Source organism: Miscanthus floridulus, chromosome 16, assembly GCF_019320115.1.
Source record: "Miscanthus floridulus cultivar M001 chromosome 16, ASM1932011v1, whole genome shotgun sequence".
NCBI lineage: Eukaryota > Viridiplantae > Streptophyta > Magnoliopsida > Poales > Poaceae > Miscanthus > Miscanthus floridulus.
The window spans coordinates 93177081-93189852 of NC_089595.1; the positions used below are offsets into that span (position 1 = coordinate 93177081).

The window sequence follows — 12772 nt, forward strand, 5'->3', positions numbered from 1 at the left end:
ATCAAAACATCACAAATAAATGTCAATGAGAACCATAACTGCAATACAACTAATTTCGTTCTAAGAACTCAAAGCAGTTAACATTAAACCATAAACCTAGGGTTTCTCATTTGATGCACAACAATGAACCCATAACATAATTACATGCGCCTAGGTTTGCTAGCTTTTCCACGTCTTGGCATCATCCTACGGTTGTATAATACATATATTGATGGATACAATGAAACCCTAAGTGATGACGATTATTACGTTAAAAAATCCGACTAATACATATCGAATCGATGCGAAAAAAAACTAAGAGGGGAGCGAGGATACCTTGCTCTCGAAGATCTACGGATCAAATCAAAGTTTCCAAGGTCCAATATGTCGATTCGTGAGGTATGGTGAAGTGGGGAGAGAAAAAACCCGAAAGGGAGGAGAAAGAAGAGGAAGAACGCTCGGGCAAGAAGGTTGGCCGAGGTTAAATGGCAGGGAGCTCGGCGCCAGTCACTATGACGGACGCCGAGCTCACTGCCATGTCATCTACCGTGCCTAGGAGCTCAACGCCAAAGACGCTGGCGCCGAGACGTGTTAGCTCGGCGCCAGCACCAATAGCGCCGAGCTAAGGGTCAATTTTCTGAATTCTTCTCGTCAGAGGTCTATTTGTGAGAAACTTAAAAAAAAAGACTAAAATATAAAAAATTCGGGGGTGAGAAGCTTCGCATCACAAGATCAGCCCTTGGTGGGTTTTGACTAGCCAATTTTAATTGAGACGAATTTTTATGTGTATTTTTTACGCGTATAATAATCAGAGGGAACTTTTTTTTTTTATGATCTAGCATAATTTTAATGGGTGCATTACAGTAAAGATACATATGCCAACGCGAACCACGTGCACGAACAGGTCACTTCTGTTCGATCCCCGTGCCGGCGACGCCACCGTCGCCCCCGTACCCGCCTCCGTGGTCGTCGAAGTAGTCCTCCCTGACGTTGCGGCCGAGCATGAGGCAGACGATCCAGAAGAGCATGGCGTCGAGGAACGCCGCGCCGCCGAGCACCCCGGTCTTGGCGGTCGGGCAGGCGTAGGCCAGGTCGCGGTGCACGTTCCGGACGTGGTGCACGGCCTCGGTCGCGGTCGCCCACACCGTCGTGCCCGCGCCGGCCGCCGTGACGCCTCTGCACGGGAGAGAAAAAAACCACGAGACTCCTTAGCGCACACGCGTGGTGGAGCGAGAGCGGTCGCGTGCTTCTCGCACTGTCGTCTCCTTACACGGCGACGTGGAAGAAGACGTAGAGCGGGGTGTGCGCGAAGAGCGACTTCCTCGGCACGCGCCTGCCCCCGTAGGGGAAGAAGACGGCGAGCGCGCCCAGCCCCGCGCTGCACGCCGCGGCCAGCGCCGACAGCGCCACCGTCGGGTCCGGCGGGAACCGGCAGACGACGACGTCCCGGCCCTTGATCGGCGTCCCGTACGGGGGCTAAAGACTAAAGATGGAGAGGAGACAGAAGTTAATTTCAGCAGGCAATGGACGGCGCCTGAGCGTCTCTGTAGAAGGCAGACAAAGCAGAGGACGCGTTACTTTCTTGAGCTCGGCGAGGACGGCGAGGACGAAGGAGAGCACGCCGAACAGCGCGGTGACGAGGACGAACTGCGTGCTCTGGCTCAGAGCCATGGCGCCGGCCCCGGTCGATCGATCCCCTGCTCAATTGGAGTCCCTGAGGATGGAAATGGAACCGGGTCGAGATTAGCGCAAGCAAGAGCGCCATATTACGATCTGCGAAGGACGTAATGTTTTCTGTCGTGGATCCGATTTGCAGATGATTGATTCAGCTAGTTGCAGAGATCACTACGCGAACAGAACGGGGGCTAGCGATGCGCGCAGCAATGGAAAACAGAGGAGGAAATCGAAGAAGAAACCAACCAAGAAAAGACGGGCTTAATTTGCCAGTTTACCTCATTGAGATGGTTCGAATTGGCTGAAGCTTGTCGGCCTGTTCGGAGGCCGTATCGTATCGTGGATTATTTACTGCTGGCTGGTTTGGTGTGAGAGAAAAACACTGTTTCTGGCTGGAAATTTACGATCGTTTACGAGCAAGCGAACAGGCTTTGTGTGTCTCCGTTGCGTGTCTCCTTCCGTGTCTTCGCACACGTGTCCAGCGTCCATTCGTTCCCCTCCACAGATAGGCCCTCATCTATTTCTCCATCCGCGCCGCATGTACGAGAAAACGGGAGGCTTTTATCTGTGTATCTAAAAAAAGATGTCATACTCCTACATACCCCTTAAAAGTTGGTCGTCACCTACATGTTCTCGCTCGAACTTTTCTTTTCCCTCACGCCATTCCGTCGGCATTTGCTCCTAACGGTAGGTAACGGCTTTGGAGAATGACTCAATTGCCCTTGGGCTTGTATGGGCGTCTGAACTTTTTCGTTTCCCCTGTGCCATTGCTAGGCCAATTGGCTTTGGTGCCAGACCTAGCACAGCGTATGCACGCACGTGGCGAATTCGGCAGCCAGCGCTTCCATGGGCACGCACGTTATCTGGGCCGTGATTGCTGGTGTCACGGACCGCACAATGAAGTAGCGGTTAAAATGTCACTATCTAATTCACTCGTGTCGTCATCTATTCTGGATAATGTATCGTTTAATTTTCTCTTTGTTTTCCTTTTGCAATCTATAAATGGCACAGGAGTGAGACTTGAGCATTTATTTCTACCAGTGATCCTAGAGAAAACCTGCAGGCCGGTAACGTGCTGGCCCAGGACAACGGTCAAACGTGTCTGATGTAATAAGGCCTTGTTTAGTTCGCGAAATTTAGATTTTGGGTCTACTGTAGCACCTTCGTTTTTATTTGGCAAATAGTGTCTAAACATTGACTAATTAGGCTTAAAACGTTCGTCTCGCAATTTCCCACCAAACTGTGCAATTAGTTTTTCTTTTCGTCTACATTTAATGCTCCATGCATGGGCCGCAAACATTTGATGTGACAGGTACTGTAGCAACTTTTTAGAAATTGGGTAGCAACTAAACAAGGGCTAAGTATAGATTTTGGCGTGTTTGACTGGACCAAAGCAAGCATACATCTATATCGTTGAAAATAATACTAACGCCACGTCCTTTTAGACCAAACCATAGTCTAATTCTCATGCAGATCGGCGGCGTTGATTAATTATTTATTTATTTTCGTGTCTTCATTCTGGGCTAGTTCTTCGTCGTTAAAGAGAGATGTTGACAGCAGTCAGCGTAGGGGCAGATGATACCGGGAAGCTAGCTTAATTTGCAGTCACCGCCGTCTGGAGGATTATACTATTTATTTATTTATTTATTTCCATACGTCGATCACAATCACAAGTGAATTCTGCATTGAAGATTGAACCACCAGCAGCCGTCTTCGTTCAGTGACCGGGCTCGAGAGAAACAAAATATCTAGACATTGATTAATTTTGGTGATGGATATGATATTTGGTTTCTTTAGATTAGAAAAGGCGTATGAAAGTACAAGCGCGCAGACTACAATGCCGTCGATTGACAAATTAACCAAAAGGATCGACAGTGCAAGAAACGACGACGACACCAACTCATTTGATATGCATAAACTTTTTTTCATTGAAGATCGATTGGTTTTGAAAAGAAAAAACTTGGAAAAGAAGGTTTCAACCAAGCACTTTCACACCTTAATTGTATGGCTGTTGCATCATTGCATGCATGCATGCCTTTTTGACGTCGTACCTACCTGCACTTACAATACGAAAAAACAAAAAACAAAAACATATGGATCCATCCATCGCCATGCATGACGACCAGACGATCTCCGTGTCCGCGATACACATACATATGAACCGATCGATGCATCGCCTTTTGCGACCACCTTTTTGTTCGCATTTGCCGGTTGGGTCGACGACACGGACACGGCCCGATCCAATGGCGATCGTCGTCGATCACGCGTTGTTCAGTGGAGCCCAAAGCAAGACAGCAAGAGCGAGTGGTTTCATATATATATACGAGTGAAACGACACAGAAGAAGCAGGCAGACATCAGAAAGTGGTTACGCCGTTGTTTAATCCTAACGGACCGACTCGTGCTGTGCCGCTTGCGCGACAGCAAAATGCCAAACTCAACTCAAGGAGGGGCCCTGGTAGTGGGAAGCTACGCGTAGTACGTTGTTGAAGCTTCGCGTGTCAGGGGCCTTTTGCCTTTCTGTGTTTGGCGTCAGAGGTGAGCGCAAAGCTTTTCTCGACAGGTTTGAACTTTGAACCGGATTAGAGTAGTGTGGCCGTGGCCGTTGTCGTGGTCGTGGTCGCGCCGACAGCGTAGCTAGCTAGTCTCGCGTTCCCATGGAATTATGAGAAAATGTGCGTGCGTCACAGGCCCAATTCTATCCGTTTATCTCCTGGTTAATTTAAACCCATATATAATTCATAATTAGAGAACATATATAATATACTACGTAGCAGGCGTGCTCCCATTTTTTGCTTACCGTTTTAGCAGGCGTGCTCAGTACTTTGAGGTGTGATTTAATGTAGCAAGTTAATGCATGCATACATTAACGTGCGCACGCGTAGCCCACGGACCGGACACGGGCGGCACACCCCGCCCACCATCCCCCGCGGTCTCCGCCCCTGTCACCCAGACCCGCGGTTCGTGACACCAGCAATCACGGCCCAGATAACGTGCGCGCCCATGGAAGCACTGGCTGCCGAATTCGCCACGTGCGTGCATACGCTATGCTAGGTCTGGCGCCAAAGTCAATTGACCTGGCAATGGCATAGGGAAAACGAAAAAGTTCAGACGCCCATACAAGTCCAAGGACGGAATGGCGTGAGGAAAAAGAAAAATTCAAACGAGGACATATAGGTGACGACCAACTTTTGAGATGTACGCAGAAGTATGACATCTTTTTTAAGGGTACGCACCTAAAAGCTAGTCCGTCTCCCTCTGCTTTCCCCTCTCGGCCTTTCAGCTCGAAGCTGGTCTTCTTGCTTATGGCATGAGAGTCAATCAAAGGAAACGTCAAATCCCATGGTGATAAACTCGATTTGGGCAACAACGACCTCAAGCTTCATAGCGGTGAGTTCATTAGATTTACTGGAACCTAGATTCTAGCTGTGCATTTTGATTTGGATTGCTAGGATCTCGATTTTGGATTGGGGATCTCGATTCGAGTTTGCGGATTTCGATTTGTGAGGTTCATTCTGCCTTTCCTCTTCAGGTCCATCGAGCTGACATCACACCATGGTGGAACAATGAGCTGGGAGATGTCATTTTGCATTGACTCAGTTGCGTATTCAAGATAGTTGGCAGCAGCTCGTAGATGCTGTTGAGCATGAAGGTGACGGTCTAGCTTCCAGGACCTGCTTCTTTTGCCATGAGATCAAAGGTAGCTTTATTTGAAATGGAAAAAGTCTACTTAACCCCCACCTTTCATACAGTCTACTTCACCCCAAACTATGAAACCGTCTGTTTACTCCCTGTACTTTCTAAAACCGTCTATTTTACCCCCTAGGCGGTTTTCAGCGGCGGTTTTGCTATAGTAACAGCGGGTCTGCTACAGTTATACATAGTCCAATGAGTACGAAATTTTTACTATAGTTCAAGCATACAATATTTAGCGTACCATAAAAATTTCACCACAATTGGACCATAGAAGCTGCAGCTATGAATTATTCCAATTAATTACAGACAAAATTAGATTTTCCAATTAATCTAAGGCTATAGTAAAAATTTTGTACTAAACCATACCGTATTATATATTCACTATGTAGATCTACTCATGTGGAGTCCAACAAAATTAGATTTTTTATTTTATGATTTTTCTATAATTTACTGTGATTTTTCAAAGATTCACCGAAAATAAAGGGAAAAATTCAAACCCACCATACTGTAGCAAGCACACCGTTACTGTAGCAGAACCGTTGTTACTGTAGCCCAATTGCCGCTGAAAACCGCCCAAGGGGTAAAATAAACGGTTTTAGAAAGTTCAGAGGGTAAAACAGACGGTTTCATAGTTGGGGGTGAAGTAGACAAGTATGAAAGGTGGGGGTTAAGTAGACTTTTTCCTATTTGAAATGCCGACTGCTTTAGCATTTTCTACACTTGCAAGTTGTGCTTCTGTTATTCTTCTTTGAGATCTTAAATGATGAACTTGACTGCTAGTAGCAAGAATATGATTATGTTCAGGCTCAAACTCATAGATGCAGTACAATCCATCTGTAAGACTTATCTTCATGCGAGCTTCACACATACATCGTGTCTCTGGATTACTATTGTTGGAAGATTCTTCTTTTTTTATCAGGACGCCGAACACCTATTGAGAAATAAATAATTGATCAAAATGATGTTCTATCCCTAATGATGAAGAAAGTGGCACAAGACAAAAGTGATTTAATACCAGCACGAGAACAACAAAAGGTTCTATTCTTTATGGTGGTGTTATTTTTCACATTATGTGAACTGCTCCTTCGAATACTGAGCATAGGCATTGTAAAAGCGGTATGCCTCTTCTTCAGTGCAGAATTTCATACCAACTAACCAACCTTAGGTATCCTGTCTTCCATAGAATTTTCTACCTGAGTAGGTTCGGTCTTGTTGGATTTGTAGCGGGTTTCATGCAAAATAAGTTAGAAATCGTGCAAACTTGCAGTGGAGGTTAAATTTCAAATATATTTGCATAGACAAAACAAATATAGATTATGAATGGTAATCCAATATGACTTGCATTTTCTAACTCTATTGCTACTGTGCCAGATGAAGAATGTTGATCTGGAGAAGTTTTGTGAGAATGTGACAACAAATGGAGGTCATATCAAGATTCTGGGTACCTGCGGAGAATCGGCCTCCATGTAGTTAGCCTCGTCAGGCATGGGGGGAATTGGTTGAGAGCCTGAGATGCCCCCATGTAGTCGTCAGGCATGGAGAGTACTGGCTGAGATGCCATTGTTGTGTAGATCGAGAGAAACAAGAAGAATGCTAGTCTAATAATACCCTTCCGTACCGAATTTTTTTACTATTTGGCCCTTTTTTCGAAAGTTTCTCATAAATAGACCCCTGGCGGAAAGAATTCCGGAAATGGACCATTGGCTCGGCGCCAGAGTGAGTGGCGCCGAGCTCGGCGCCACGGTCACTGGCGCCGAGCTCCTGGGCACGGGGAAATGGCCTACCAGGGGGCTCGGCGTCAGAGTGAATGGCGCCGAGCCCCCTAAATATCTGCCGCCCCGGCCTTTCTTCTTCTCCATCTCGCCCCTGCTCGCGCCGTCGCCGCTCCACCGCCGCGCCCGCGCCCGCCCGCCCACGCCACGCCCGCCCTCGCCCGCCCGTGCCGTGCCGCGCCGCGCCTGCCCTAAATTACTTAGTTTGTTGTTAGAAAGTACTTGTTAGGTACTATCTATCGTCTAATTTGGACTAAAGGACATGTGTTTCGTTACGTTTTTGAAATAGATGGACAACCTAGTGACCATATATCATGGAGGCACGGTTGAAAGCGATCGCTATGGATATGTTGAGTTTCTTGACATGCAAAGCGTGCCTGTGCTATTCAATGATAGGCCTTCATTTAGTGAGATGGTTGCAATGGCTCGGAAGGAGCTGCATTGCTTTGGAGATGATGACATTGCAGTTGATGGTGTACTGCACCTAGGTTGTCCTCCGAACATCTTCAGGCGAATGATCTCAATTGGTTGTGCGGATCAGTGGGACAACTATGTGAGATCGGCTATGAAGAGCCAGCTGCAATGTTTGGACGTGGTTGTGCGTCGGGTGTTAGTTGATCCAATCCCTCATGGGTTTACCCCAGCAATGGATCATCCGACACACGTCGATCCTCCCATTCCGGAACCTTACCTGCATGTGCAGATTGCGCCTACGGTTCCTGATGCTCAATCTGCCCCCAATGCGTTATTTGGAGATGGTTGTCATACTCATGTTTTCATGGCAGATCATCCTTATGAGATTCCTTTGACACAGAATCATCCAAGTAAGTGTCTTAACCGCATGGTTTTTGGGAGCTTATCCCGTTCCTTACATCTGTTTCTTTCATTCTTTCCTCATTTCTGTAATGACGTTGCAGGAGACATTCCTGAGAATATGGATGTGCCCCATGTTGCTGCGCAAGTGCACTTTGGAGATGGATTTCGTGGCTCCAATATTATTGAAATTATGAATGATTCGGAGCCATATGAGATGGCTAGGGCTCTTGATTCTGATGATGATCGTCCTATTGAAGAGCTGACGGAGAGTGATATTGAGATGATGAGGCGTATCTTTCCCGACCGTCGTGATCCTAGAGTTCATGAGTTCAGTGATCTTGCTCATTCCGATCTGGCGTTTGCAGAAGGACGTGATGATGAGCTCCTAGAAGCTCCTGAGGCTGGTCCTAACATGGTAATTGAGGAGGGGAGGGTGTTCAATGACCTCCCTGCTTTGAAGAGGTGGTTGCAGGCTTTTGCAGTGATACGAAAGAGGCCTTACAGGGTATTGCATTCATATGTGGAGCGCCGTTACACAGTTGTGTGTGACAAGGAACGCTGCCCATGGAGGGTTTGTGCAAGGAAGCAACAGGTGACTGGAAAATGGAAGATCACAAAAGTTGTTGGGTCACACAATTATGCTGACCATGAGCTGACACTAAGGCATCGGCAGCTGACATCTACCCTCATTGCCAAGCGGTTGATGAGAATTTTGCAGGGAGAACCCAACATGAAGGTGAGAACAATTATCAGGACCGTTGAGGCGTTGTATAGAGGATATGTGATAACTTATGGTAAAGCATGGAGGGCTAAGCAGCGAGCGTGGAAGATGATATATGGGGACTGGGAGGATGGGTATGAGCAGCTGCCAGTTCTTTTCAATGCAATCAAAGCGGTGAATCCAGGCATGCATTATGAGTACATCCCAAAACCTAATGCATGGAAGGATGGAAGGTAGATATTTTTTCGTGCCTTCTGGTGCTTTTCTCAGTGTGTCGAGGCCTTTAGGCACTATCGTCCCATCTTCTCCATTGATGGTACGTTCTTGATTGGCAAATACCAGGGCACACTTCTTATAGCCATATCCTATGACGCGAACAACAAGTTGGTTCCTTTGGCATTTGCTTTGGTTGAGAAGGAGAACAATGATAGTTGGGGATGGTTCTTGAGGCTAGTTCGGATACACGTGGTTGGCCCTGGTAGGGAGGTTGGCGTCATATCTGATAGGCATCAGGGCATACTTAATGCCGTGTAAGAGCAGTTAGAGGGGTATGCACCTTTGCACCATCATTGGTGTACTCGACACCTTGTCGAGAATCTACTACGGAAGGACGGTGTCAAGAAAAACTTTGATCTGTTCCAGGAGGCTGCTCGACAGCTTGAGGACAAGTACTTTAGGGAAAAGTTGGAGCAGGTCAGAACCATATCAAATGCAGAAGGTAGACAATGGCTCACATGTTTGATGAGGGATTTGGAGAAATGGACGAGAGCTCATGACGACGATGGCTGGAGGTACGAGTTTCAGTGCAGCAATATGGCAGAGTCATTCAATAAGTTGCTATTGGGGATACGTGGTATGCCCATGAATGCAATTGTTCAATTCACCTTCTATAAGCTTGTTGCCTGGTTCAACGATAGACACGCCCATGCATTGCAGTTGAGGAGTGATGGAGAGATATGGGCTCCGAAACCAAAGGCACACCTAGAGAAGGCAAGAGAAAGGGCTGGCACACATGAGGTTGCATGCTTTGACCACGCCACAGGGACTTATCAGGTCGAGCATAGGGGTGGTACAATGTCCAACGGTGAGGTCCGAGAGTCGAGGATACATGTGGTTGTCCTCCAAGATTTCAAGTGCACTTGTGGTAAACCAAGGCAATACCACTTTGTATGTTCGTATTTGGTGGCAGCAGCTAGGCATCGCAACTATAATATCGAGAGGAGGATACCTCACGAGTTCAGTGTTAACACGCTTGTGAACACATGGAGCCCCCGCTTCGTGCCTTTCTAGGACCCTGGAGAGTGGCCTCCATATGATGGGTCAAAGTACATTGCGGATCCAGCTTACCGTTGGAACAAGCGTGGGTCAAGGCAGAGGACAAGGCATAGGATGGTTATGGATCAGATACCTGAAAGAACTAGGCGTGGGAGAGGAACTCCATTTGTTACTGATCCCAAGCAGTACGAGTGCGGCAAGTGCGGTAGACTTGGCCACAACTCACGAAGTTGCCGTTGGCAGATTAGTGAGGTAGGACTATTGGTTTATAGTATTATTTTATATTTTTCTTATCATATATTTAATTATGCATGCCTCAATTTATGCTTATATTTATGTCAATTACTTATACATTTATAAGTTCATGTTTCATTGTACATTGCAATTCTAATTCATTCTTTTTTTGTAGGATGGAGCAATTCCACCTGCTCGACCCGACGTACGAGGAGACCCACCAAGGACATCTCGTTGCGCTAGGGCAGGTAACAATCTATAAGTTTTATTCGTACATGTGTTCGTGAAGTAACATGTGACTATGTTATATTCGATGCAGGACCTTCCACACCTTCGTTCTAGGACCCACAGTGGGTTCTTGGACATTCGGTACGACGATAGGTACACTCCTTTCCTGCAAAGAGCTGGCCTGGATGTCATCTCCTTTCAGGTTCGTCATGGGTTGCCCAAGTTCAACTCAACGGCGATAACTGTGTTGGCAGACAGGTATTAAAGTGAATCATTGTCTCCATTCATGGCCATTTGTTCATGCGATTGACTTTTTGACAAGTAATCTTGCTTGGTCTTAAATATAGGTGGCGGCCGAAACTCACAGCTTTCATCTACCTTTCGGGGAGATGATAGTCTCGCTTTAGGACTGTCAGAAGATGCTAGGCCTGAGGATTCATGGGAACCCAGTCACCGGGCAGTGCAGGTTAGAGGGCTGGAGAGCACAAGTGGAGGCCTTCCTTAGGCGTGAGCTTGGCGAGCAAGGGGCTCGCACTTCTGGAGTTCCCATCTCATGGCTACGTATAGAGTTCACACAGTGCCCCGAGGAGGCAGATGAGGAGATGGTTGGGTACTACTGCTGGGCGTGGATCCTACACCTTTTTGCTTGCGTTCTCTTTCCCAACGTGACGGGTGACAATGCGTCCTGGATGTGGATCCACTGCCTCAGTGACTGGGACCAGGCGAGTCAGTACAGCTGGGGCTCTGCAGTCTTGTGTTTTCTATACCGGCAGCTGTGCGAGGGGTGTCGTTGGTCTACGGTGAACCCGTCACTTGGTGGATGCGTGTACCTGTTACAGTTGTGGATGTGGGCTCGTTTTCTAGTTGGTCGTCTAGAGGTACTGGCTCGTCGTGAGTGGTTCCAAGGTTAGCCTCCAAGTTGCCAGCCGACGTGGGCGTACCTTTGGGACCAGGTCAGGGTTCCGCACACGAGGATAGACTGGGCGTACATTGAGTACACGAACAAGCTAGATTCGCTGATGGCGTCTAGTGTAAGTAAATTTTATTTTCCATGCTACTTTTAAAAGGATTAGTATACCATCTAACATCTTATTTGGACATGTTGCAGGTGGAGTGGGAGCCATATGGTGGAGAGGACACACTTCCTTTTCAGCTGAGCAACATCTGTGGGTCCGACGACTACTTCTATAGGATGAGGTGCCCTCTAATCTGCTTCTATGCTGTCGAGTACCACCTGCCAGATAGGGTTGCACACCAATTTAGAGTGAGACAGCTTTGGCCTATGCCTCTGTTCTCGACTGGCGTTGACTTACACAAGTAAGTGTTTTGATATTTCAAATGTCTCATGATGATGGTCCATTTCTTATAATATGGTGCCACGTACGTGGATTAATGTAACGATGACATACGTGCAGGTTGGATCGTCAGAGAAACAAGAAGATTTTTGATTGGGAGAGGCACCACTAGTCCTACATTGAGGAATGGGAGGAGATGCACGACAACCTAGATGACAACAACGAGCCGCACACGAACCATGAGTTCAGGCGGTACCAAGCTTGGTACCAGCGTTCAACACGGTGTAGGCTCAGGCTACAGTGGATTGAAACTGACTACGCCGACATCGAGTCCTCCGACGATGAAGACACGACGTACGACCGGTCCACTCGTGCAGGAAGGCAGGTGGAGGCAGGACCGATCTTGGACAGAGTGGTAAGCCAATCGCCTTATTTTGTTACATTGAGTTACATAACAATACATTAGGCGTTCTTGGACCGACATTAGGAGTTATCTATTGTAGTTATTGCAACCTTCGAGCCGTATAACCCTTATAATAAGTTACATTCTTGTACAAAAGAAAAGAAAACTAAATGCTATCTGTTCAGAAGTCTTATTATTGAAAACTTTGTTGCAGGGCAATACACTGAGAAGCTCAGTTGAAGAGATCGAGCGCGTTCGACCGAGAGTCAATGATGACTACATACTTGGCTTCCTAGATGTAAGATTAAAAATATTCTTTCAAACAAATCATTAATACGTTATATTCTTTCAGTTAACATAGTTTTGTACAATAGAGGCTGTCATGTCGTCTACGCCGTGCGGCTGGTCGTTGTGGTTGCAGGACAAACACGACGCATGACGTGTACGATCCTTCTGCAAGAAGAGGAGCCTTGGGTTCCTCTAGTCAAGCAGCTACAGGGGACAGGGACGAGGACGAGGAGGCCAACGACGACGATGACATGGACAAGAGGCACGATGAGCTTGGGCCCTCTCAGCTCCATGACGCTCCATCGACTCATCCTACACCGCCTCTAGGCACTAGGTGATGCCGTCCGCATGACCCTTACACTCCAGGCACCAACGCTCTAGGTCACAAGGGT

The 12772-nt window shown here is 47.2% G+C and overlaps 1 protein-coding gene and 1 long non-coding RNA gene across 2 annotated transcripts; one reads left to right on the plus strand and one right to left on the minus strand.

The window, feature by feature from the left end:
- Positions 1–842: 842 nt before the first annotated feature.
- On the minus strand, positions 843–2003 carry LOC136510039 (uncharacterized). Its single transcript, XM_066504616.1, has 4 exons — positions 1932–2003; positions 1558–1693; positions 1250–1455; positions 843–1155 (listed from the first exon to the last, which is right to left on the minus strand). The coding sequence occupies exons 2-4, from the start codon at positions 1648–1650 to the stop codon at positions 885–887; spliced, it is 570 nt and encodes a 189-aa protein (XP_066360713.1). The 5' UTR covers positions 1651–1693; positions 1932–2003; the 3' UTR covers positions 843–884.
- A 2905-nt stretch (positions 2004–4908) lies between these two features.
- On the plus strand, positions 4909–6928 carry LOC136512254 (uncharacterized). Its single transcript, XR_010773017.1, has 3 exons — positions 4909–5042; positions 5185–5352; positions 6720–6928. It is a non-coding gene; the product is annotated as an uncharacterized lncRNA (long non-coding RNA).
- Positions 6929–12772: the final 5844 nt, after the last annotated feature.

What these genes read in the sequence shown, in the direction of transcription:
- LOC136510039 (XM_066504616.1), bottom strand. Translation starts at nt 1,650, where the DNA reads ATGGCTCTGAGCCAGAGCACGCAGTTCGTCCTCGTCACCGCGCTGTTC. An exon ending in TCCTCGCCGAGCTCAAGAAA is followed by an intron (nt 1,456 to 1,557) that starts GTAACGCGTCCT and finishes TTTAGTCTTTAG; the next exon opens with CCCCCGTACGGGACGCCGAT. An exon ending in GTCTTCTTCCACGTCGCCGT is followed by an intron (nt 1,156 to 1,249) that starts GTAAGGAGACGA and finishes TCTCCCGTGCAG; the next exon opens with AGGCGTCACGGCGGCCGGCG.